Source organism: Euwallacea similis, chromosome 18, assembly GCF_039881205.1.
Source record: "Euwallacea similis isolate ESF13 chromosome 18, ESF131.1, whole genome shotgun sequence".
Classification (NCBI taxonomy): domain Eukaryota; kingdom Metazoa; phylum Arthropoda; class Insecta; order Coleoptera; family Curculionidae; genus Euwallacea; species Euwallacea similis.
In genome coordinates this window covers 1,992,123-2,015,744 of record NC_089626.1, presented here as the reverse complement: position 1 = coordinate 2,015,744, position 23,622 = coordinate 1,992,123, and the positions used below count along the sequence as shown (strand labels likewise).

The 23,622-nt window shown below is 42.7% G+C and overlaps 7 protein-coding genes across 11 annotated transcripts; 4 read left to right on the top strand and 3 right to left on the bottom strand.

The window, feature by feature from the left end:
- Positions 1 to 119: 119 nt before the first annotated feature.
- LOC136414964 (uncharacterized) lies at positions 120 to 5,301 on the top strand. 2 transcript variants are annotated; one of them, XM_066399288.1, is made up of 11 exons: positions 120 to 349; positions 1,857 to 2,030; positions 2,157 to 2,307; positions 2,538 to 2,693; positions 2,749 to 2,948; positions 3,004 to 3,084; positions 3,140 to 3,261; positions 4,000 to 4,507; positions 4,568 to 4,730; positions 4,785 to 4,970; positions 5,058 to 5,301. In XM_066399288.1, exons 2-11 carry the CDS (start codon positions 1,860 to 1,862, stop codon positions 5,159 to 5,161), a joined length of 1,842 nt encoding a protein of 613 aa, XP_066255385.1. In that variant the 5' UTR covers positions 120 to 349; positions 1,857 to 1,859; the 3' UTR covers positions 5,162 to 5,301. The 2 variants fall into 2 exon arrangements, with proteins under 2 accessions (XP_066255385.1, XP_066255384.1); XM_066399287.1 differs by lacking the exon at positions 120 to 349 and adding an exon at positions 457 to 598.
- Positions 5,252 to 7,668, bottom strand: LOC136414963 (liver carboxylesterase 1-like). Its single transcript, XM_066399286.1, has 8 exons — positions 7,417 to 7,668; positions 7,148 to 7,366; positions 6,849 to 7,098; positions 6,627 to 6,799; positions 6,344 to 6,566; positions 6,028 to 6,297; positions 5,817 to 5,969; positions 5,252 to 5,769 (listed from the first exon to the last, which is right to left on the bottom strand). The coding sequence occupies exons 1-8, from the start codon at positions 7,636 to 7,638 to the stop codon at positions 5,291 to 5,293; spliced, it is 1,989 nt and encodes a 662-aa protein (XP_066255383.1). The 5' UTR covers positions 7,639 to 7,668; the 3' UTR covers positions 5,252 to 5,290.
- Positions 7,669 to 7,824: 156 nt separating this feature from the next.
- LOC136414779 (uncharacterized) lies at positions 7,825 to 10,448 on the bottom strand. 2 transcript variants are annotated; one of them, XM_066398962.1, is made up of 6 exons: positions 9,884 to 10,448; positions 9,685 to 9,834; positions 9,443 to 9,635; positions 8,458 to 9,375; positions 8,228 to 8,362; positions 7,825 to 8,087 (listed from the first exon to the last, which is right to left on the bottom strand). In XM_066398962.1, the coding sequence occupies exons 1-6, from the start codon at positions 10,119 to 10,121 to the stop codon at positions 7,946 to 7,948; spliced, it is 1,776 nt and encodes a 591-aa protein (XP_066255059.1). In that variant the 5' UTR covers positions 10,122 to 10,448; the 3' UTR covers positions 7,825 to 7,945. The 2 variants fall into 2 exon arrangements, with proteins under 2 accessions (XP_066255059.1, XP_066255060.1); XM_066398963.1 differs by lacking the exon at positions 9,685 to 9,834 and having other exon boundaries at positions 7,826 to 8,087; positions 9,884 to 10,443.
- Positions 10,449 to 10,749: 301 nt separating this feature from the next.
- On the bottom strand, positions 10,750 to 13,942 carry LOC136414788 (uncharacterized). Its single transcript, XM_066398980.1, has 8 exons — positions 13,334 to 13,942; positions 13,178 to 13,280; positions 12,887 to 13,120; positions 12,654 to 12,839; positions 12,200 to 12,598; positions 11,974 to 12,144; positions 11,653 to 11,918; positions 10,750 to 11,598 (listed from the first exon to the last, which is right to left on the bottom strand). Exons 1-8 carry the CDS (start codon positions 13,815 to 13,817, stop codon positions 10,763 to 10,765), a joined length of 2,679 nt encoding a protein of 892 aa, XP_066255077.1. The 5' UTR covers positions 13,818 to 13,942; the 3' UTR covers positions 10,750 to 10,762.
- Positions 13,943 to 14,114: 172 nt separating this feature from the next.
- Positions 14,115 to 15,386, top strand: TfIIEbeta (transcription factor IIEbeta). The gene is made up of 5 exons (XM_066398740.1): positions 14,115 to 14,273; positions 14,332 to 14,436; positions 14,486 to 14,648; positions 14,706 to 14,906; positions 14,955 to 15,386. Exons 1-5 carry the CDS (start codon positions 14,212 to 14,214, stop codon positions 15,300 to 15,302), a joined length of 879 nt encoding a protein of 292 aa, XP_066254837.1. The 5' UTR covers positions 14,115 to 14,211; the 3' UTR covers positions 15,303 to 15,386.
- A 687-nt stretch (positions 15,387 to 16,073) lies between these two features.
- On the top strand, positions 16,074 to 20,532 carry LOC136414965 (F-box/LRR-repeat protein 2). 2 transcript variants are annotated; one of them, XM_066399291.1, is made up of 8 exons: positions 16,074 to 16,219; positions 16,873 to 16,951; positions 17,388 to 17,513; positions 18,016 to 18,669; positions 18,722 to 18,913; positions 18,963 to 19,064; positions 19,204 to 19,416; positions 19,475 to 20,532. In XM_066399291.1, the coding sequence occupies exons 3-8, from the start codon at positions 17,466 to 17,468 to the stop codon at positions 19,580 to 19,582; spliced, it is 1,317 nt and encodes a 438-aa protein (XP_066255388.1). In that variant the 5' UTR covers positions 16,074 to 16,219; positions 16,873 to 16,951; positions 17,388 to 17,465; the 3' UTR covers positions 19,583 to 20,532. The 2 variants fall into 2 exon arrangements, with proteins under 2 accessions (XP_066255388.1, XP_066255387.1); XM_066399290.1 differs by having other exon boundaries at positions 16,873 to 16,961; positions 17,393 to 17,513.
- Positions 20,533 to 20,974: 442 nt separating this feature from the next.
- CSN1b (COP9 signalosome subunit 1b) lies at positions 20,975 to 23,299 on the top strand. 2 transcript variants are annotated; one of them, XM_066398907.1, is made up of 6 exons: positions 20,975 to 21,119; positions 21,531 to 21,770; positions 21,818 to 22,017; positions 22,093 to 22,292; positions 22,349 to 22,920; positions 22,984 to 23,299. In XM_066398907.1, the coding sequence occupies exons 1-6, from the start codon at positions 21,060 to 21,062 to the stop codon at positions 23,197 to 23,199; spliced, it is 1,488 nt and encodes a 495-aa protein (XP_066255004.1). In that variant the 5' UTR covers positions 20,975 to 21,059; the 3' UTR covers positions 23,200 to 23,299. The 2 variants fall into 2 exon arrangements, with proteins under 2 accessions (XP_066255004.1, XP_066255005.1); XM_066398908.1 differs by lacking the exon at positions 20,975 to 21,119 and adding an exon at positions 21,371 to 21,468.
- The last annotated feature ends 323 nt before the right edge of the window (positions 23,300 to 23,622 follow it).

Sequence of the window (23,622 nt, the reverse complement as noted above, 5' to 3'; positions counted from 1 at the left end):
AAGAGCCTCAGAAACTTTCAGCTTCCTCCTCTACTCGCCTCCAGCTTCGCCGCTCTCTGACTCCCCTTTATTTCACATTGACCACATCTTCAAGTATTATCTTGTTTATAGCAAAGCGGACACGCTCAGTCATGAAGGTGGACGTCACATAGTGACTGCTGTGGAATACTAATCGTTGTTTGCGACGTGCTAATTATTAGCATCAAGATGATAACCATTTTGCCTATGTAATTAAAGTGCGGCTAAAAAAATGCTGTCGATAAGGTGGTAGTGTGATCGTGATGGTTCCAGAGAAGAATCACTATACCGGCGGCTCGACCCTGGTGATGTAGTAGTTAATTGCATCACAGTAAGTACCACGGTTAAATGAAGCATTTGAATTAAACAGCACCTTCTGTTTACGGGCGGGTAGACTCATTTTAGCTGGTACTGTTTCAGATAAGATAAGGAAAGTGTATTATCTGTATTCCGTCTAAGTCGTATACCTATAGGTAATTAAAATTGCCTCATCACAGGCGTGTTTTCTCCTTGTTAAGGTTAGTGCCAGCATTAAATAATTTAACATTGGTTGCGACGCACTGGAGCTTGTCTCAAAGAGGTAAATAACCCCTAAAACCAGCTCCTCTGCAGTGAAGAGGACTACGTGCTTTATATAGTGATATACACAGTGATAGGTGACGAAAAAAAATCTAGTGGCTTATAAATTACCAAAATGGCATCTTAAATAGTGTTAACCCGAGCTAAACAAGTCCGCAACACAGATGCGCATGCTTTCAGATCATCACAAAACTCAGGATGGGTTCCCATCACCGCGAATGGTTCTGGAACGATGTTTCGCCTCGTCAATTCGGCCCTTCGAGACACTGTAACACGTTATTGAATTCAAATAAATTTGTTGCGTCAGTGGCAAGTGAGGGAGACGAGGCACGTCTGCTCGACCTTAAAATTTTAGATTTTTAACTCGATTCCTCCTCGAGTAGTGAATTTTTTACTTATGCCTTTCTTAATATTGTTAAAAAAAACAAACACGCATGCAAAGGAAACGAGCTAAACAATGAGAGAGGAAGAGAGAGATAGAGTGTGCGTGTGAGAGAGAAAGAGAGAGAGAGAGAGAGGGAAAGGGGGACTCAACAATTGGAGAATTGATGCCCTGGTTCCGAATTGTGTGGGAGGAGGGGGGACGGCTCAGGGTGACAAACGATCCTGGTCGGAGGATTTTCTTAAGGATAGAGGGGAGGTGATTAAAAAAATTCGCCTATGACGCTGGACTTGCTGAGGCCGGCCCTGCCCTCTTCAAGCAAAGAATGTGCCAACAAACAAAGAACCGAAACGTTTTCAAAATATTTTTAACTAAGTTTTGCCCCATACTGCCACTGAATTTATGAATGCAATAAGCCTACTTAAATACGTTTTCTTAAACAGAACACCCGATATATTAGAAAATGCCCTAAAACGATGCTCTATACTTAAACCGGCATTTTTCACTTCTGGTCAAGGTGGGTCTGGGACACCACGATGACGTACCTCATGACTTCACTAAACAATTGTGAATCGTATTAAATACCCCTGGGCCTAGCTGGAACGATGATCACAGTGACTCAAATCCAGTGGCGCAGATGGCTAATTAAGTTTTTCGATGATGTTGCGGAACGAATGCGCGATCCAGCACAGTTAATGCAATAATTCGCTTTTTTGTTCCGTATTATAAGGGAATAAGGCCTTCCGCATCCAAATAGAGGTGGCACTATTCTCAGTTAAAACTAAGACTTTTAAATTGGCTCATCGAGTTCATTCAATTCATAACTGAAATTCTTCGTCAACTTCGATTTTCCTCACACTTCTTTCCTTTCTCACAGATTATGGTGCTAGCACAAGTACTAGCAACGGGGGGATCCATGGAACGACGCGAGGAGAGCAATAACCGGGACTCGGCGATCGACAGTGTCCTTACTGCCCAACCTGAGCTGGGCCCCAGCGTGCCTGAAGGCGGCTACGGCTGGGTTGTTGTGGGGATCTCCCAATTTTTCCAAGTGAGTGTATATTATAACAGTGAGGGCAGGTTACCTTGGACGGTTGAGAAGTGTGTCGATCTTACTTTGGAGACTCGCAATGGCCGCGCTAGAGCGGCAACTTGAAATTTCCATCATGTTTTTCAGTTGCTGATTCCAAGCCTTTTGGTCAGTTTCGGCATTTTTCTGTCCTTCTCCCGCATGAAAACCAGTACGATCGAGGATCAGAATCCCAAACTATGGGACCACAAAATGCTCTACGTGCCCCTATTTTTTACCGCCAGTTGGTCATTTTTTGGTAAGTTGCGCAGCAGGGGTAAATATACTGAAATCAGGAATATACCAGGAGGGACGAAAAGGGATGAAACGATAAAAGAAAAAATTTCAAGCGATTTTTGTTTTTCAAATATCTTTTCCTGCTCACGTACGTCAATGGATTTAATATACTTTGCTCTCTAAAACATTTCACTGACATATATACGTGTGAAAATCAGGGACGCACTGACCCCAAAAACCACCTCTTCTTAGATCCCAGCAGTCGCCAACTGATCACCTACAGCACCTGGCCGAAACTCTTCGCAGTGGCGGGTGTCTGTCTCACGTGCGCAGGCCTCCTCTTCTTGTGGATAGGTATGACAGGTCAAAACACCACCTGGATTTTTATCCTGTCGGGAATCATCACCGGTAAGCCCTACTCCAAAAAACAACCGTCCTTTCATCTCCAGTTGAACTAAAAAAGGCGTCGGAGGCTCCATCCAGATGTCTCAGTGCGAGATTTTATTAGCGCAGTACTTCCGTCTCAAACTGCCCTTGGTGACGCACATAGGACACGCCTGCGCGGCTTTGGGTTTCATTATGGCTCCCATGGCATTGGGAGCCCACCTGTTGGTCCAAACTGAAACGCAGGTGTTGCTATGGTACCAAGCCTTGATTCTACAAGTAAGCGAAGCTGTTTTGATAGCTTAAGGGCCGTTTCATGCCTTTTGGTTTTTAGGGGTTAGTTCTGAATTTGTTTCTACGCAAGCCGATTTATTTAAAGTTCCTAGGGCGCACCAGTAGGTACAACCATGTGGCTGTAAGACGCTTTGGTCGACCGTAAAGGTTATGTGCTCAATGTTCTGTAATTTTAGAGCTCCCCGGACGACGAAGAGGACATTTTTTCCAAAAACTCACGGGAGCTGCAGATTAAAGTGCAGAGGGGCGGTGAAAATGAAATTGAGAGGCACGAGCTGCCTCAATCGAGTGAGGCAAGGTATATACAGGGTGTAAAAGGTAGAAATGCGGAATAGCGGATGAAATAATGAAGCGGTTCAGCTAAATATGCCCTATAATAGATCTATTTCAGTAGCTCCGATAACTTTGATATTTTTCCGAGTTCCTATATTCTGAACTCTTACGTGGAAAAGAATGTTGATCACCAAACCCATGATAACCGTGTCTAAATGCGTTTTTTCTTTAAATAAAACACCCGGTATACTAGCAAATGTTATTTTGAGCATTGCCTTAAAACACTGAATTATTTCAGCATTTTTACCAAAGATGACCACGGATGGTTGACAACCATTCAATTATTCGAGCAATTGTCAATGGTTGGTTGCCGCTCTATCGAAGGTCTTTGGGGCTTGAAAAGTTCAGTGGCTTGCCGGGTCAATGGTGTAGCTAGCGAATTAAGTTTTATGGCAGACACAAGTAAGGCTGGAACTGCAGACTATTATCAGTTAAAACTAATTGAAATCGGATCTGAGAACTCAGAATTCGTAAAGATATTAAATTTATCGGCACTGACAATAAAAATTAGATCGATTTTTTCAATCTCAGTGCGGCCCGGGCGATACCTCCCATTAACTAGCCTGAAACAGATAATGAAAACGAACTTATCATACCCAAAAGCCTCCTAAGAGCAAATACATACATACATACATATATAGAATACATATGCATATCTATACTATGTATGCGCTAAAATTCAATAACATATATATTTCCGTAGCACCTCAAAAACCACCGAGGAATCTCTTTCAAAAGACTGGGTCACCTTCGACGAGGAGGAGGACGGCGAAGGGGAAACCACTAAATACGAGAGAGTGCAGCAATGGAACAAACCCCACTCTCCGAATAAACCGCAGAAATGGGAAACGTTTGAGGACGAACCTCAAAGAAACAGCAAAAACCTACACTTGGAAATGTCGTTCGGGAACGCCCCGGAAAAGCCCACCACGCAAGCTATTAGCGCGGTTCCCATTCCCCTGTTCAGCGACACCCCCGTGAACAACAACACCTCGTATAGCTATGACGCTTTGGATGAACCCCCTGAGGCGCTCAACGCCTCTGTATTCATGCCTGCAGCTCCCCTGAGGGCTCCCACGACCAGATTCATGATGCAAGACGTCAGGCAGTTGTTGCGCACTCCCACATTCTACAAATCTCTACTGACGATCATCACTATCAAATGGTCGCTCTTCGTGTTTTTCTCTTTGTATCCCACTTTCCTGCGGCAGGTCAGTTCGGCATTATCTTATCAATAATCAGTGAGTTATATGACCAACATCCTTTGGCAGAAAGTGAAAGAGATGCGGCTGCGACACATGTCAAATATAATAGGCATTATTTCCGTGGCGTCGCTGCTCTTCACGGGAGCTTCCTACTGGATCAACGTGGAGAAAAAGTGGCGGGCCAAAGTGGTATGGTTCCTCAGCTGGTTCGGTGCTTTGGGATATTTCAGTACGCTCTCTGCCATCACTTCAGGAACTGATACAATCGAACATTTTTTTGCAGTGATTTCAGATTATTTCAACGAGGAATTGCTGCTCTTCGGGGCGGTGCAAATAGTGCTGAGCATTTCAGCTCTGCAGCACGTGGGAGCCCCCCTGCTGGGGCTCACCGTAAGGGGTGAGCCCACCAAAGAGTACACGTTGATCAGCATGATCACTGGAGTAACGCTTTTGTTTTTCGTTTTCATTGGTAATTTAATTCGAACAAAACAGCCGTTGTGGGCGTTTAATGTACACAACGGCCGCAATAATAGGTTTCTAATTCATTTTTTGACAGACGCCAGTTTTAAGAATGTTTTCCGGATGATGGCGCTGCTCAACTTCCTCACCGGAAGCCTTTGGCTGACCAACTACCTGTACAAGAGGATGAGGATAAGGTGATTATGTGGTATTGCCTCAATTGTGCCAAATTAAACTACACGACATGTTAGTATTCCCAGGTAGTATTATTACCACTATTTATACGTACGTAATAGGCAAATTTTGTATTATCGATAAATAAAGAAAAACCTATCCCAAAATCCCCCTAAAAGCATTTTTAGATTTACCTAAATCCCCTAGACGATCCTGCCCCATTAACACCCCAAATTCAGAAGGTTTTATAACTTTAGAGGTGTCTAGAATCTTAGAGGGATCTAAGGTCTTTTGAGACATCCCCAGCGCCCCCAGAAATTGACAATACCCGCTTTTTAACCGCTCACCGATATTGGTCCAAAGCGCCATCTCGCAAAACTTGAATTTACTGGACAAAACCGGTTTGGGCTTGATCTGCACGAAGTGGTTCTCGCCTTCGTTGAAAGAGGGCACTTTTTCATTGTTCACACTGATTTGTCCGTGGCGCGCAAAATCGCCGATCATTGTGACGAAGACGTTTCGCACTTTAAGGTCGTCTTCTGTAGGTTCAGTGACGGGGAGGGGGTTGCCTTCAATGTCCTGGAGATCGAACAGGTAAGCGAGTTCGTCTCCGTGGCCCACGAGGTCGCTAGAATCTAACCGGACGAATATGAGACATTTTCCTTTGGTATATAAAACTGACCTGTGGAGGAGGAATTTCCAACCAAGGGCAACCCTTGCAGGAAACTACCACCCTTGTTCATGTTTCCCGCATGCTCGAATCTATATAAAAACGTAGGGGCCCCTTTCCAATACTGTGCAGTAAGAAATGCTGGCACATTGAACAAAGCGTCAGCTGCAAATGCTCTCAAATCACTCAACAGAAAAAAGGACAAATTTTGCAAATTGATCACCAGTGACGTCGGCGATTTTATTTAAATTCTCCGTTGAATCGTCCTTATTCTTAGTTCTCAGGTAATTATCGAAATTCAGGTTTAACCCCGACAAAATACTCCCTCCATTGGAAATGAAACTGTCAGTGATATTCTCCAATTGCCCGATTCCACCCAATTTTCCGCTCAATCTATCGATTACTGGACTCTCGTGAAGTCGCTGCACCAGGATTTTACTAAGAAAATTCGACACCGAGGACAGTTGACGAAGAATTTCGGGCTTGAAATGGCCTGAAAAAGGTTAAAAATCCGTTCAAGCATAAACCAACTTTCCTACCTTTGACTGCCCTCTTGGTTTCATCCTTTGTCACCCCTGTCAGCATCGGTATTTTCGCGTTTTCCTGCTGGTAGAGAGACTCCACAGGGTCCAGTTCAATGAGTCCCGGCAGAGACCTTCTGTCATTGAGTCCCTCAGCTACAGGGGCTGTGGCAAGCCGCCCATTCAGCCCTGAAATGAAGCCTTGATTCTGCAGTTGTTGGAACTCGATATGCGAGTCCCCCTTCAAGATTTTAAGCATGTTTTACTGCTACTGGGATGGAAATTTTGGGTTTATTAGTACCTTGATGATAAACTCTGCTGGTACTTTCTGAAGGCACTTGACCATGGTCACAGGGTTGGCAGTAGGACACCCATTTTGCTCGGCTATTTGGTTGGCAGTGTTCACAGGGGTGTTGTCGATGGCCCAGCGAGACACTGCAGTTCCTGACATCGCCACAATGGCGTTTGGGACCCCTTAAAGACGCTTAATTAAATTCGTGATAGTAGCGAAGCTTTTGAGCACCTTTAGCGACTTTAGTGAGGGACAAAAGCAAAGCACTGCTTGCCCCAGTATCATGCCCCATTACGACGATTCTATAGGGGTTCCCCCCAAAAAAGCCAATGTAATTTCTAACCCATTGAACTGCCAAGGCCATATCCCATAAAGCAGCATTACCAGGTAGGTTTTTGTCTCCCAAGCTTAAAAACCCAAGAGATCCTAATCTGTACTGAATGGTGACTACAACTAGACGTTGTCCCACTAGATGCCTCACCTGCGCAAATCCGCAAACAATGAGGCAAAATGTACAATCAAAACATTACCCCAAACTGCGAAGCAGACCCATAACGAAAGCCCCCACCATGGATCCAAATCACCACAGGTAGACCTTCAATCCCAGTGGGTAAATCTGGGGTGAATATATTCAATGCCAAACAATCCTCACTGCCCACCACATAATTCCTATTGGGGACCGGTTGAATACACGGAGGGGAGAAGGTTGAGGCTTTAACGTCGCCTTCCAAAAATTTTTCTCTGGGGCGCTGATAAATTCATTATAAAACTCTGATTTTTGCCATTTACCAACGCTTACCAGAAACCTGTCAGTTCCCACTGGAGCATGGGCATATTTAATTCCCTTGAAGACATAATGAGGATATTCGCGAATGCCTTGCACTCTAGCGGAGCGCCCGTTGAAGCGTACATACACCACGGGGTCGTCGAAAGGAGGGTAATTGGCGGTTTCACCCCCCACAATTCTTCTGATTCTGTGGTGCTCACTGTTATTAGAGGATGAATAGCACTGAGACACCATTATTAAGAGGACAAATAAAAGTCTCGAAAAGACCATTTTTCTATCGCTTTTACTGACGAACAGGGATTTATTTTGTTGGGAACTGGAGAGATAGGAGCGTGACAGGAAATGAGTGTGATAATATCTCCATAGGCGGACACCCACACATATGCCTCTGTTATATGTACAGAATATTTTATATTTCTGAAAATGTATGTAAAAGCAGTCGTCTCTTAAACTACTTTACTTAAATATTAATATAAAACAGCCCCTTTACAATTCATACTTTTGGCACTAAATATAGCAGACAAATTGAGCAAAATTACTATTATATTGTAGTGAAGAAGCCCTCAATGCCCTCTGAAGGATCAAACTTGATCTCGACATCTCCTAGCTCCAACTTTGCTTTCTCAATGTTGGCCTTAACCCGCTGCAAATCGATTTGGGCGTCGTTGGTGAACAGTTGGCAACTACGTCCAATACATTTCAAGTTAAATATACACCTTAATGCCAGATTAATCGAGCGTTGGTAACTTTAACTGAAGCGCAGTTATACTCTGGCCAAACTTGACTCAACAACGATAAATTGACCTGAAAAATTGAAACTTACGCTTTGTCATCACCAAAGTGGTTGTAGCCTGTAATGGCCTGTGAGCAGAGGTAACACATCATGGCCCCACAATTGCAGATCATCTTATTGCACCCGTTGGATTTGATAAATTTCTTATTGCACATATAGCAGGTTCTATTAAGAAAATCGTATTTTTTTGAATTAGTTCAGAACAGTTTGGACTCATTTTCTTAAAGAAATTATAAAAAATTCTTTGAAAATCACCTCACCTGGCCAAAGCCTCCGTCATCATGTTTTCAATAAAAGTTCTGCGCTTCACATCCTCGTCATACTCTATCTCGTTGCACCGCTTTGGAATGTGCGACTTGTGCCTACAAAGCCTGCATGATTCTTTCAGACAATCTGGATTCTCGCACTTGAAAATCTTGGACTCTTGAGGTGGAATGCTGGCGAACTCACAGAAGGGGCAAGTCTCCAATCCGTCCACATTGGCCCTCTTCACCTCCTCACTTTGTATCTTCAGCATTAGCCTCTCGAAGGTGTTATTAGGCAGCACCATTTGCAGGACATGAACGTCAAAGTCTGAGTCGCACTCATTGCAGCAGGGGAAATTAGTCAAACCATCTCCCATTCGAACTTCCACATATTTTTGTATGCACTCCCTACAGAACATACAGCCCTTTTTGCAGTTGAAGCACTCCTCAGGGATTAATTCGTCTTCTCCGCAAATCCCACAAGTCTCTAGCAACCCTAAAATTCTAGCCTCCTCTTTAAATTCCTGGTAGGTTTGGTTTTTATACTTCATGACTTTACGAATCAGCTTTCGGTGTTTTAAATAAGCAACCTCCTGCAGTAAAGGCAAGTTGCGAGACTCGGGATTAGGTTCCAGAGGGCGCTCAACTTTCATGCCATTAGGGAGATGATCCAAGTGATTGCATGAAGCGAGAAGACACTTGTTTTTCAGTTTGAAGACGAGTTCCACATGGCGCTTACGGATTTTACGATAGTTGTTGTATAGGAAAGTGAGGGCATACTCTAGGTCCTCAGGTAGCAGCTCAGGTTGCAACAAAGGGTTTGGGCGATTGGGGTTGCTGAAGTGGGTTTCTGGGTTTGGGAACTGCTCAAGGAACTTATCTATAATGAAGTTGTTCTTGTAGAAGTTCAGTGTCTTTTCTTCTTCTTGTTTTCTATAAGAACAATACAAGAAAGCAATTATTGAAAAAAAGACAAAAAAGTAAAATGAGTAAAAAATACTTCAAATATTCCTCCATAGTGGGATAATCATTGTTCTCAACTGCAGCATTCAGGAACTCCATCATAGAGTTTTCATCCTGCATCGCTAAATTTTCAGCCTTCTTTCTGAGGTATGAAGGGTCAGCTTCTGGCAGAGCATCCTGGAGTTTCTTCCAAATTGAATTAACATCTACCACCTTTAGGTCATAGCCACCTACATATTTCTAGTTCAATACTTTTCTCAGGACTTTGCTGAAGATTACCTTCAGAGAGCATATCAATAGCATCATTCAGTTGTAAATTAGGACCTTGCTTTTGGCAATAATTCCACAGGAACTGTTCACAAGCGTTTGGAAACAGGTTGCACAGTTGCTCAAAATGTGAATTTATTGAATTGCTACTGTAGCTGTGACCTAAGCCTCACTTAACATTAAGGGATAAGCATCGAATTCTATGACTTACCAACGGCCCCTTCATCATCACTATCATAGTTGCTTGTATTTTGTAGAGACTCTTCGACCATAGAATAGCCTGGTGTATTAAAATCAGGTTGTGTGCTGAGCATGTTGAAGGCATTTTCAAGTTTTTGTTCGGGTGAATCTTCAGGCCTCTCCTCTTGGATTAAAGCATATACCTCTTGGATTTGGGTCTCGCTTCTATGAGGGCAGAGCTCCTTTAGGTACTCAACAAAGGGATCCATTTTAACTTTCGACGAATTTATCTGATTCGTAAGTCCTGATAAGACTTGAAGGTTATGAAAGGGGCTGATGGCCCTGGTTTATTGGTGGTCGATAAGAGACTACAGAGGAATGTTAATAGGCTATTAAGGCACTGAACTGTCCTAATAAAAGGGGATTGAGATTTTCTTTGTGAGGTATTTCCCCGGACTTGCTGAACTAATAACTTGGATCGGTTAATAAGGAGAACAAACTCAGAAACAACTAAGAAAATTCGTGAATTTAGCGGCTCAAATCGCTGGAGGCAGTGTTAATCGCCATTTTTGCGCATTTTTCACTTTAATTGTGGAGTATTTCGATGCCAAAAAGATTTTTCTAAACTGATACATGAGCTAATCGGTCTGTTCAGAAGTTTGAGCAAATCGGCAACATTGGCAACAGTGGACATACTAGTGACGTCGAGATAACCTTACGAATAGCTGATTGGTTCTTGGGCTCTTTAGATAACTATCAGATAAACAAACAAGAATTAAGGACAAAATGACGACGAAATTAGTCTGGCTATTAAGAAAAGTTCTAGCAAGAATTTGCTAATTAAAAGAACTCCAAATATAATAAATATATATATTAAAATAACATTAAAAATGCTACGTTACCCTTAAATCTAATTAAAAGTGGGAAAGAATAAATTTTTCGGCAGCTTGTCGTTAAATTTAGACTCCGGTTTGGTCTGAAAACTCCTTGCCTCCCTCAGAGATTGCGGTGATCGTTGCTCACCACTGAAACCCCCATTATAAGCAGTGTTTAAAGGACGCGGTGATGACGAAGACTTTGCGGTGTGGTAACCATAATTATGCAAAGACTGCGTACTGTTGGATAGTTTCATTCCGATAAACCCGTTGTTATGGGGCGAAAAAGGCCGTGCAGAATAGTTGTTAAAATCCTGCAAAGACTGCGTACTGATGGATGGTCTTAAACCATCATAACACCCCTCTTGAGCCCCATAGTGCTGTGCAGAGTAACAACTGTTCTGGAGAGGGAGTCGGTTATTGTATCCTTGATTAGGAAACTGTGCACTTTGAATATTGATCATATTTTGCGCATTTCTTACTGGGTGTGGAGCATTGTGATGATTGGGTGAACTCATGAAGGGTGAAGGAGAAAAGGAATTGGGGAAATGAGAGGTTTGTGAGTTAAAACCAAAAGAAGCTTTGTGTGGCTGTGAGGAGGCCTGAGCATTCCAGTGGGGAAAATCTTGGGATTCTAGTGATATGGGAGAGAACGACAGATTGGAATCAAAATTCCCTGACAAAGGTGAGGGCGAAGCATTGTGACTACGATGGCCTTTTCTTTCTTTGATTGGCACTGGTGACGACTTTCTGGGAGTACCATGATGGTCCACTTGGTTGGGGTGTTTATTGAAGCTAATTACCTCCCGCATGCGATGGTCTTTTTTGTCGAATTTCCTTTCTCCGAACCATCTTTTCGACCTGTTGCTATCTGCAGAGGTTCACTCGTGATTCTATGGCGATCATCACCCATTGCAAAACTTACCCCCGCTGATAAATCCGTATTTACCCACATTTTGCGTGTCTCTGACAGGATTGATTGTCCTCTTGAATTCAGGCTGGGTCAGGCCCACTCTGATCAACATATTTTCCCAGCAATAGGGCTCATCCTCAGGTCTGTAGGGCTTGAGTGGTAGATCAAAGGGCATGGGGAACACTCGAGCGTTCATTCTATTACTCAGCATGTTTTTAGTCTCAAAGTACTTTTCTCCAAAAAATTTTGGAAGGAAAAGAACCCCCATTTCATAGGATCTGCTCAAAGGTGACTTTTAACTTCATAAATGGTATTAATGTTAGAGGAGAATACCTGATATAAATGGTAGCATTTTTATTGGGTAACTTTCCCCATCCAGACCTGGACAAGTTAGAGCTGGTTATGAAATAAAAAGCTAACTTTTCCCAACAGGGGGAGACTCTGCAGTAGCATTTTGAGTGGGGCAACGCTCTGCTTCTAGCACTGCTATCAGCTTTCCATTGGCTGCCAAAAACTCACATTAACATTCCACTTATCTACACATCCAACAACCTTATACCACATATACTGTTTCAGCCATGGCTGATCCTCTACAAGCCCTTTTTCAAATTTACCGCAAATCCCACTAAGATACCCCAAATATCCATTAAGACAGTTCTCCATAGAAGCAAAAACCAGGCTGAATTCCACCTTAGATTTGATTTTGATTGTGGGAAAATACTTGTTCTCCACATTACTTGACAAGGCCCTTAGAAGACTGGGAGCCAACCATTCTTCAGGCCCATCTCTGCCAATTAGCCCAATAGACGAGCTCTGAGCCACAATCTTCCATAAATCATGCTCAGTTTTGGGGGCTGGCATTGTGCAATGTTGGCTTAGAACATGTCCCATGTAATGGAGCATGCACCCATTTGCTCTGGCATTATGGATTCCTGGAAGGTTAAAAACCAGAACCACCCTTAAAAGTTGTGTTAAAAGTATGGTAAAGAAAGGAAAATTAAGGGTATGCAGACTTAATGTTGCTGAAATCAGCCATGGCAACTCTGTCAATCCAAACCTGCATGCCAGGGATGTTTACATCCTTATTGTTGTATTCACTAAGGTATTTCAGAAGGGCTGCTTTGAAGCCTGTAGGGGACTCTCCATTGGTGACAGGGCTCTCAGGAGGAAGCCTATGGCAGCGAGGGCTCACCCAGAACCTAGGATTTGCAGTTAAAACATCTATTATATTTGTTTATACACCTACTGGTTGTTATAGAGCTCCCAATCAGCTCCAAATAAATTAGCAGTGCCAACTACAATTCTCAATGAATCATCCTCATAAACAAAAACTGACAATTTGGTGTGATGATGTCCAAAATGGCCTTGTTTTTTTAAGTCTATGAAATGATAGTTAATGCGAGGGAAGAATTCCTGCATGGTGTGAGGCTCAGGCCAGGGACAGTCCTCGTAGCCATGCAGAATTGTCATTGGAAGTTTGCTATAACAATTCACCTCTCACTGATATTTTAGTCATTAATATTTTGTAACAACTTACTGCAGCTTTCTAGCAGCATAATTGCCTAAGAGCCACCATATTTTTACCATATAGGTGATGTGCAGTGAATCTTTCAAAACCCCCAGGCTTGGGCATAGCAAATCTTCATAATTTCAGTAATAAACATTTTTGTTATAAATAGATGTGCAAACTCACCAATAATGTCAATAGATTGTGGTTGTTCATGTGTCTTTGGCGAGTGTTTTAAAGTGTTGTAAAACACATTATAAGGGGCTGCATCCTTCATTTTCCATTCCATGGTAACAACATCAGCCTCCCTGCCCCACTCCTCATTATCCCATATTTCTGTGCTGGTCAAACGGAAATAGTCATCAAACATCAAAGGAATTATGGTTTTTGTGCCATCAAAGCTTTCAGCTATTACAGGTCCCAGAATGGGAGCCTTCAATTCCTCGTTTTTGATATTCTCATCTCTCTGGTGTCGCTCCAAATGATCATTCAACTCCTGCTCCACTTGGAGATCTTGGGTCAACTTTTTGGGTTTCGTAAGCAAGTGTATACACTTGATTTGGGCAGGCTCCCGTAGTTGTTGCGTAATTTTGATAAACTTGGGGTTATCTAGGCGAAAGGGGAGTATTACTGTCTCTTCAAAATTCTCAGGTGAAGGCAAATTTGACATGACTTCAAGGGCCTTTTTAACAACTTCAGGCAGCTACTCAAAGGAGCAAGTAGAGGCGGTCTGGGAAAGAATCTAGGACTAATTTGTTAATTATGAAAAAAATATGCAAAAATGCGATTAGATATTAGGAGAAAACTAACGTGTTGCAACATTAATGGCAACAAAAGTAAGAATATTATAAATGGCTTACTTTTTTCTATCTTTTTCTTATTGAAACAATTTTTTTAATACATTTGACAAAGATGGAGAGATACAGGAGAACGCATTATGCCTCATTGAAAATCATGGTGCCATAACCTCACTATAGTAATATTGCTGTTGTTAATTTGTATTCCTGAGAAACCCCTTTTTTCAGCTAAAATCCACCCTTTAATAATAACTTACAGCCACCACAATGGATCCAGCCCTCCTAAAGGAGCGGGAGCTCTTCAAGAAACGAGCCCTTATAACCCCCACGTAAGCTTTTTTGATCCCCATTTTCACGTCCTTATTAAGAGTATTGAAATGGTTTCAGAGTTGAGAAAAAGAAAACTGAACCTAAGCCTGAGCCCCCCCGAGAAGACAAGAAAAAATCCAAATCAAGCAGCAGCAGTAGTGGCCCCAAACTCGATATAACTAAGTAAGTACTTGTCATTTAATACTCTGGAACAATGAGTGTTGTTCTACAGCTATAAGACTGCTACAGGAAGCTCTCAATACCGTTTCGGGGTTTTGGCTAAGATTGTCAAGCATATGAAACAAAGGCATCAAGATGGAGAGTCATATCCACTCACTTTAGAGGAAATTTTAGATGAAACTAACCAATTAGATGTGGGCACAAAAGTCAAGCAGGTAGGGGCTTTTTGAGGGCGCTTTTGGAACTGTAACCTGATTGAGGATGAATTGTAGTGGCTGCAAAGTGAAGCTTTGAATAACAACCCTAAAATCGAAGTCACTCCAGATGAAAAATACCTGTTTAAAGCTACCTACAAACTCAAGGATCGCAAAAGCTTATTGAAGCTGCTAAAGCAGCAGGACTTAAAGGGTCTGGGGGGAATTTTGTTGGAAGACGTCCAGGAGTCTTTGCCCCATTGTGAGAAAGCTCTGAAGGTTCTTTTTAAATTTTCTTTAAACTGAATTTCAAAGATATTTTTGCAGATATTAAGCAATCAAAATGATTTGATTTTCATCACTAGACCCATAGATAGGAAGAAAATTTTATTTTATAATGATCGAACTGCGCAAATGCCCATTGATGAAGAGTTCCAGAAGTTGTGGAGGTCAGTAGCGGTTGATGCAATGGATGATCAGAAAATTGAAGAATATCTAGACAAGCAAGGTATAAGGTCAATGCAGGATCATGGTCCAAAGAAGCCTACTGCTATTAAAAGGAAGAAGGCTGGCCAGAGGAAAAAGACCTACAAGAAGCCAAGGGATAATGAGCATTTGGCAGATGTACTTGAGACTTATGAGGACAATACTTTGACTCAGAAGAATACTGTGTAGTGTTAAAAGTGTTTTTGTGTTAAATATATGATATTTACCATGATAAATAAAGGAGTTATAGAGAGAGAAAAAGTGCTTTTGTACAACTGCAATTCCACTAAAAGCGTAGTGAACTAAAGTGAATAACCCAGGAGCTAGCCTTGAGTGACCAATGAACTCGTTTATGGCCAGTGGCCTTGAGTTGGCACTATTATTTCGCTTATAATCCAAAAAAAAATTTCCATTATTACGAGCTTTCAAATTTATAATTCAGAGTCACTTCTTAAGAGATTTTAAAACGTTTTTCTCATCAAAGGCCCCTTCAAAGTTCAGACATCAAGGATTTTTGAGGGCGACCATGTGGCAACGCCGCCGACGCGTCAGCTGAGGTCGACGGTCAGGAAATACGTCTGGCAGGAAGAGAAAAAGACAATTTTAGCGTATCGGTACGGGGGGGGCTTCTACCGAGCAGTTTAGTTTGCGTTCGTCAAATTACCATATCTGACAGGAACTAGCACCACCATTACCCTCATTACTATCAGCCCTGCAGTTACTTGCCATGTGCTTCATGGTTTACGCTAGCTTATAAGTAATCAGATTAAGGGCACTTTTAGAAAAGCAAAATATACTAAGGATAGCCATACGATCATATAAACTATTGAGAATGACTTAAGATTATGGTATAAATTTGGCAAACTGGCAATACAGCGGCTTTTATTTTTGTTTGGACACACTGCGCGACCAATCGGCGCACCCATAAACAAAGAGCCGGCACTGTGATTGGCGGCAGTTCCAAGGCCGTTCACCGTCGCCATTCGTTCAGTCTGGTCTTGAATGTTGTCTGTGTAAGTGCTCGCCAAAATCGCGCATTTCCGGGCAAAAGTCCCTTAATTCGCGTTGACAAGGTGTTGCTGAACGCGGGAAGATGCCACTCTAACGTAAGACCTCCAAGGGATATTGACGTTTATTTCTTATTAGGGCTTTTTTGAGTTTCTCAGTGAAAATGCGTCTTAGCTCCCCAGCCGTTGTTTGTCCCTCGGGGTGGTTGCCCTCTTTGTCGCAACACGTGCGCTAAACAAAGATGGCCAGCTGATGCGAGCTTGCTACAATGGCGAACAGCTGATCCAACTCGAATTTGATGCGAAATTTGTTTTGGTTTGCCTTGGTTGCGTAGTTAATGGGTTTTATCGCGTTGCCCCCCCAATTACGAAGTCTCGAATTGAGTAATTGAGGAGCTCGGATGATCGTGATTTCAGGGATTGTTCAAATGGGCCAGAACACCCACTCTCCTTTGTTCCTCACATTCATGGCAACCATTTATTGACTCCCAAACCCCTTGCCCTAGCAACTCTCTGGCATCCAAACGAGTTAATTTTAGCCTCTTTCCCAATCACTTGAAGCGCACATGCTTTGGAAGTGCACTACTGAAACTGACCTCATTACTCTATTGCATTATGCATTCAGCCATACTCCCCAATCTCTCTTGCATTCGCTAATAACAACCAAAACTCTGCTATTTGCAGTCAGTTTATTCTAGTTCCCAAGCTATCGGAACTCCACGTTTTACAGCAATTTGTTGCTTGTCTTTCAGGGTCTGCAGCAGCCTTAGTGCCAGAAAATCAATACTGGTGGTTTTTCTTTGTTTAATTGGCAGAGCTTAAGGATCAGTGGTAAGTGGTTGTTCAACTAGTAAAATGTAAAAAACATGTACATAGGGTTCTTTAAGGAATCCCAAAACAGGGCTTAAATAGGTCTGAAATGTCTTTGTACTTTTTAAGATTTTTAAATATGGTGAGAAACAGGGTGAATCTTACATAACGATGCAAGGAGCAATGGCATTTTCTCCAAAGAGAAACAAGGCTCAAAGGAGAACATGCTTTTTGTGGCAGACCTATGAAAGAAACATGTAGCAAAATGTACTGAAACTAAGACTCACTCTGAACCCTGGGAGGTTTCAAGCCCTTAGAGCGATTGAGCAGCATAAATAGTAAGCCCCAAACTACAGGAACATGTCAAAGTGATACAAATGCTCAGCCGCTTCAAAGGCCTGATTCCGCCGTTTGGAACGTCCTGCATCCCTCAACATTCGCCTTTTGTTTGGCTTAGACAAGTGACAACTGGCAGCCATCCCAGGACCGGCCGGGCTTTTACAGTCCATCTGCAGGCAATAATTTGAGCTCGGGCATGGCAGTAGTGGACAATTCGATGAGTTACTCAGGCGCTAGAATCCTGGTAAGTTGAGTTCAGCGTTTTCTAGCATCCATCGCCTTAATTTCGCAGATTCGGCAAATTTTTCCCTGGGAAATAATCACGATTACAGTCAGCGAGGTGTAGTAGTGCAAGTAATAGTTATGTGGGACTCGTCGTTTTTAGTTTGTTCTTATTACGCTTTCAATAATCACAGTGTTGGTACGCTCGTGAGTATTTTTGTTAGGTTAAAAACAGGGAAAAACACCGTTAATATGGCCGCCAATCTGTTGTGTTTAAAGAGGCGTTCCCATTTTGGCGTGCTGTAAGTGGCAGCAAATGCCGCCATTTTGTGCCTTAATCACTATAGTATTAAAGCAACATCGGCGCCGCCATTTTTTTGTCTTTCTGGTCTTTGATGCCGGATTTATTTAGGCTCTGACAGACCCCCATGGTGCAGACATTGATCAGACCTGAGCCACTTTTGCAGAATTTATTATCATATCACGTTGGTAATTGTCGTTTCTTATTTGACTTTTTGATGTAGTTGAGCCGCGGCAACGATGAAGATGCGGCAATCAACCGCAAACTGCCCAAAGAATTGCTGCTGCGCATCTTCTCCTTCCTGGACGTAGTGTCCCTGTGCCGTTGCGCACAGGTCTCTCGCGCATGGAATATCCTTGCCCTGGACGGGTCGAATTGGCAGAAAATCGACCTCTTCGACTTCCAAAAAGATGTAGAAGGTCCGATAATTGAGAACATTTCGCGCCGTTGCGGCGGCTTTCTGCGCAAGCTCTCGCTGCGCGGTTGCCAGTCGATAGGGGATGGCTCAATGAAGACGTTGGCGCATCTCTGCCAGAACGTCGAGGATCTCAACTTAAACGCATGCAAAAAAATCACGGACAGCACATGTCACGCCCTCTCGCAGCACTGCTCCAAACTGCAGCGGCTCAATTTAGATAGTTGCATGCTTATCACGGACCACTCGCTCAAGTCGGTCAGCGATGGATGTTCCAATATGACGCACTTGAACATCAGTTGGTGCAGCAACGTCACTGAAAATGGGGTGGAGGCTTTGGCTAGGGGGTGTCCTAAACTCAAGTGTTTCATCAGTAAAGGATGCAAACAAATCACCTCAAGGGCGGTGATTTGCTTGGCTAGGTACTGCAATAATTTGGAGGTGATCAATCTCGGATCTACGGTGAGTTGTGCACAAGGTCCAATCGCAGCAGAATTTAATTTTGTTATTCTAGAACATCCGGGATGAAGCAGTACAGGCTTTAGCGGAAAAGTGTCCCAAGTTGCACTATTTATGCCTGTCGGGGTGTTCCTCTTTGACGGATCCGGCACTCATCGCTCTAGCGCAGCAGTGCACGATGTTATCGACGCTAGAGGTCGCCGGTTGCACACAGTTTACTGATGCAGGATTTCAAGCCTTGGCAAGGGTAAGTAGCAACATTGAATAATTTATATATAAATTGTTTTTGTGTGCAGAGTTGCCGTTACCTAGAGAAAATGGACTTGGACGAGTGTGTGCTCATTACAGATGCCACACTTATACATTTGGCTATGGGGTGTCCTCGCATAGAGTATTTGGTAAGTGCCCCTTTAGAGAAGTATTGTGTTGTATTCTGCGTCAATTATTCGAATAATGTTCCCGATAAAATGGCGAATGTCTTTTTTTAGCCTTAGGAACCGGTATTCTTAATGAAGTTTGATAAAGCGCTTCTTGTAGACCCTGTCCCACTGTGAGTTAATCACGGACGAGGGTATCCGCCATTTGTCGATGTCACCGTGCGCGGCAGAGAACTTGACGGTCCTAGAACTGGACAATTGCCCCCTTATCACAGACGCCTCCCTCGAGCATCTCACGTCCTGCCACAACCTGCAACGCGTCGAACTATACGATTGCCAACTGATCACACGCGTGGGCATTAAACGGCTACGGGTAAGTTTGATTAAAGTCTCTTTAAGGATGTGACTAACGTAGCTGTTTGGTCTTCCAGAACCACCTGCCCAACATTAAAGTTCACGCCTACTTTGCCCCGGTTACGCCACCACCTACAGGAGGAGCTTCGCGTCAGCGGTATTGCCGCTGTTGCGTCATCCTCTGAGGGCGGCGACCGTCCCAAGGCTCCCCGCCGCCTCCCACGTAGGGGGCGGCTTCTACCCACCCATCTCCCGCCTAAAGCGGGCTTTTAGTCACACGCGTGTTCATTTTACTAGGGTAGATGTGCGATGTTTTTTCCACGGGGGCCAGATTGGGGCGTGATCTCTTTTTTTGTTTCGAGGTAGCTGCGCTGCACGTTTTTGACGTAAAGGCAGCTCCTCTTTAATTTTATGGCGGCTACAATGGGGTGAGGCGTCATCTTGATTTAATATTTGACGTTTAGTGTGAATCTAGGGCGGAGCTAAATATTTATTGTATTTATTCGGTGACAGTAGTTACTCCCACTTATATCGGTAACGAGCTGCATCTATTTACCGTTTACTCTTCTATAGTTGTGATATATGATATATAATGCAGTAGAGGTCCTTGTAACTGTTATTTACCTAGATATCTATGACTGTACAACATACCGAGTTTATTTGACGTTTCAAGCATTTCTTGCACAAAATGTCAATGGAGGTCATTCTCTTTTAGCTGCCGATTAGGGCGCTGCAAGGCGCAAAGCGAGTAACAAGTTATAACTTCAAATGTCACTTTATATTACTCGCTTTCATTTCTGTAGTTCCCGATAATAATTATTCTTGGTACGTCTCAAATTGCCTGTGATACGAAAGTCAAAGATTATGGAAGGTTTTGCCTAGTTCTCTTATGTTAAGTTTGTCCGCATTATTCCGGAAATAGGTTGAAGTTACTATATTAGTACGCGGTTTCAACACGGTCGTACTTTGTTTACTTGAGCGGTGGGGATTTGAGCGCGGTCTTGTGTAATAACCCAACCATCAGTAGTCTTAAATATCGTGTATTAAGCCATGTGTAACACCCTATATGTATATATTTTTGTAGTCACTTTTTTAGGTTATTTTATATTTTCATAATAAATTAAGTTTCTTTTTAGAGCGTTGTTTATTTCAACTTTTAAGGATGCATGTGAAGCGAACTTCATTAGCGTATTTGGTAGTACATTGTCAACTATTTTATGATAATGTGAGTGAGATATACATAACATTAAACGGTCACATTAGCACCATTTTTGGATGCCCAAATTCACCATGAAAGAAAACTAGAACAATGGATCAAAACATGGGATGTTTACATTGTTTACAAGTGTTGTCAAATTTATTTATTGTTCCAATATTTGTATTATTGATTCTTCTACAGCTTTAATTAAAGTTTTTAATTACATCTCGTTTAATTTAGAGATCTTAAAACCTTAAGAATTCATCCTGTACAAATGCTGGCGACCTATATAGAACAAATAGACAAAAACCGCACCGCGTAAAAAATTGTAAACAAATCGACGTTCTTATCTATTGATTCCAGTGTTCAATGTTTTTTTAAAGCTTAGCAAATTGAATTTCAAGTCTTTAGGAAGTGAAATCGTAGAAGTTGATAAGGGAACCTGTGCGTATTACAGTGCAAAAATGATTGTGAATTTTAACCCTTTCCAAGATATAATGGACGGCTTTAATGAAAACGGTAATGTAAGCATTTTTAAACTCTAGAAAAAAGCCCTTTTTGTCCTACGTTCGACAACAACACTTACGATTTCTTTTTCATGGGTCACCAACTATTTTAAATTTATAAATATCGATAACATTTTGCAAGACATTATCGATGATCTTTCGGTGCACTCAGAGCAGTTTTAATAGCTCGACTAGGAACTTTTATAGACTAAACAGCTGTGTTCTATCAACTTCTCTCAGTTTCAGTTACTGAACATGCGCCTTTGCTATTAAAAAGAAAAGTTTATAGTAACAAACACACTAATTGTTCCCACGAAACGCAGCCCCCGCTCCTAAAATGCCCCTTCAATTTATGGGAATGGCTCAGGTACCCCCTCAATCAGCCCCCTAGCCTCAGCCCTCATTTACCTCACTTAACTTCTGCCACAGAATGCAGTGGAGCCCATGCAAGTGGACGCACCACCGGAAGACAACGATAACAACGAAGACACTTTTTTCGTGGTCGAAAACCCCACTATCGATCTCGAGGCGTACGCCAACAGCTATGTAGGCCTCGCCAAGATCCACCGGCTGATTTTCATCATGGACCATTGCCCCTCTCTACGGTTGGAAGCTCTGAAAATCGCCATTTCCTACGTGATGACCACCTATAATGTCAATTTATATCAGGTAGGATTGTTGCATTATTAACCGGACTTCGCTGATTTGAGACACAGACTTTGCACCATAAACTGACGGATGCAACAAGCAGCATGAATGTGCCCGATGTGGCTGCACCTTCAGCCTCTCAGGATATACCAAGTATCGATAACATGTGGATTGAAACAAGGCTTAAGAAAGCTGCCTTGAAGCTGGAAAAGTTGGATAATGATTTGAAAAATTATAAGAGCAATTCAATTAAGGAGAGTATTCGCAGGTGGGTTAACAGGGCTATACCTCAGGAATCAGAAGATATGGGCCTTTGAAGTTTTTAAATTTTCTACCTTTCTAGAGGCCATGATGACTTAGGTGACCATTACCTGGATTGTGGGGACCTGTCCAATGCCCTGAAGTGCTACTCTCGAGCCCGTGATTATTGTACTAGTGGCAAACATGTAGTGAACATGTGCTTGAATGTTATAAAAGTGTCTGTGTACTTGCAAAATTGGTCTCATGTCTTAAGCTATGTTGCAAAAGCTGAGGGTACTCCTGGTAAAATCTATTAATCCCCCATTTTGATCAATTCTAACAATATTCTTAATAATTAGAATTCTCAGAATCTCAAGCAAAGGACTCAAATCCAGTGATTTTCACCAAGTTGTGTTGCGCGGCAGGCCTCGCTGAATTAGCAACTCGCAAATACAAACAAGCTGCCAAACACTTCTTCCAGGCCAGTTTGGATCATTGTGATTTTCCTGAGCTGTTGTCTGGCAACAATGTAGCGACTTATGGAGGTCTGTGTGCTTTGGCCACATTCGACAGGCCTGAGCTGCAAAAACATGTAGTCAACAATGGGGGCTTCAAGCCCTTCTTGGAGCTTGAGCCGGCCCTACGAGATGCCATTTTCAAATTCTACGAATCCCGTTATGCCGCCTGTTTAAAATTATTAGATGACATGAAGGATGCCTTGCTACTGGACATGTTTTTGGCACCCCATGTGTCGGCCCTGTACTCTCAAATTCGCAGCAGGGCTTTGGTACAATATTTCAGCCCTTATATGTCTGCCGATCTACGACGCATGGCACAGGCCTTTGGTAGAACTGTGCCAGCCCTGGAAGACGAACTCATGAGACTGATTTTGGATGGACAGATCCAGGCCCGGATTGATTCTCATAATAAAGTGCGTTTGGGGTTTCCCCTTTCATATCTTTTTCTAATTTTTTTTTTGGGGTGGGTTCTCCAGGTGCTATTTGCCAGGGATGCAGACCAACGTGGCGCCACTTTCGAAAGGGTTTTGGCTGTGGGAAAGGAACAGTTTAGGAGGGCTAGGATGCTGGTACTGAGGGCCGCAGTGTTGAGAAGCCGGTTGCAGGTGCAGAGTCCCCCACGGGAGCAAGGTGAGGGGGCGCAACCCCAGATGCAGCCCGTGTCTAGCGCACACGGAACCTCGAGGAATTGACTGAAATGAAGATTTTTTTGTTTTGTGTATATAATTAGGATTTGAGAAGTTTGTATTGGTTTTTCGGTATTAGTTGAATAAACGCCGAAATGTAAGCATTTTTGAGTAGTTTGTTCCCTGATTCTAGTCCCTCTAAGGATAATAATTCGTTTAATTCAGATTATGACTACTTCGGAGGATAAAGACCTTGAAGCAATGTTTGTTTACTGATGGCGTCACAGTACATATTTGTTTTAAATTTGTAACTATATGTTGGCGCCATCTGACCAGTCCCGCGACAACTTCGGTACGTCATTTAACACAATGTAAAATCGGTCCCGAAAAATGTTTCTAATTTTATTATATGTCGTTGTAAGAAACGGTAAATGTGCGGAAATCTGTCTTAGAAAATTCCCCAGAGCTTCAGACATAAATTGATCGGCG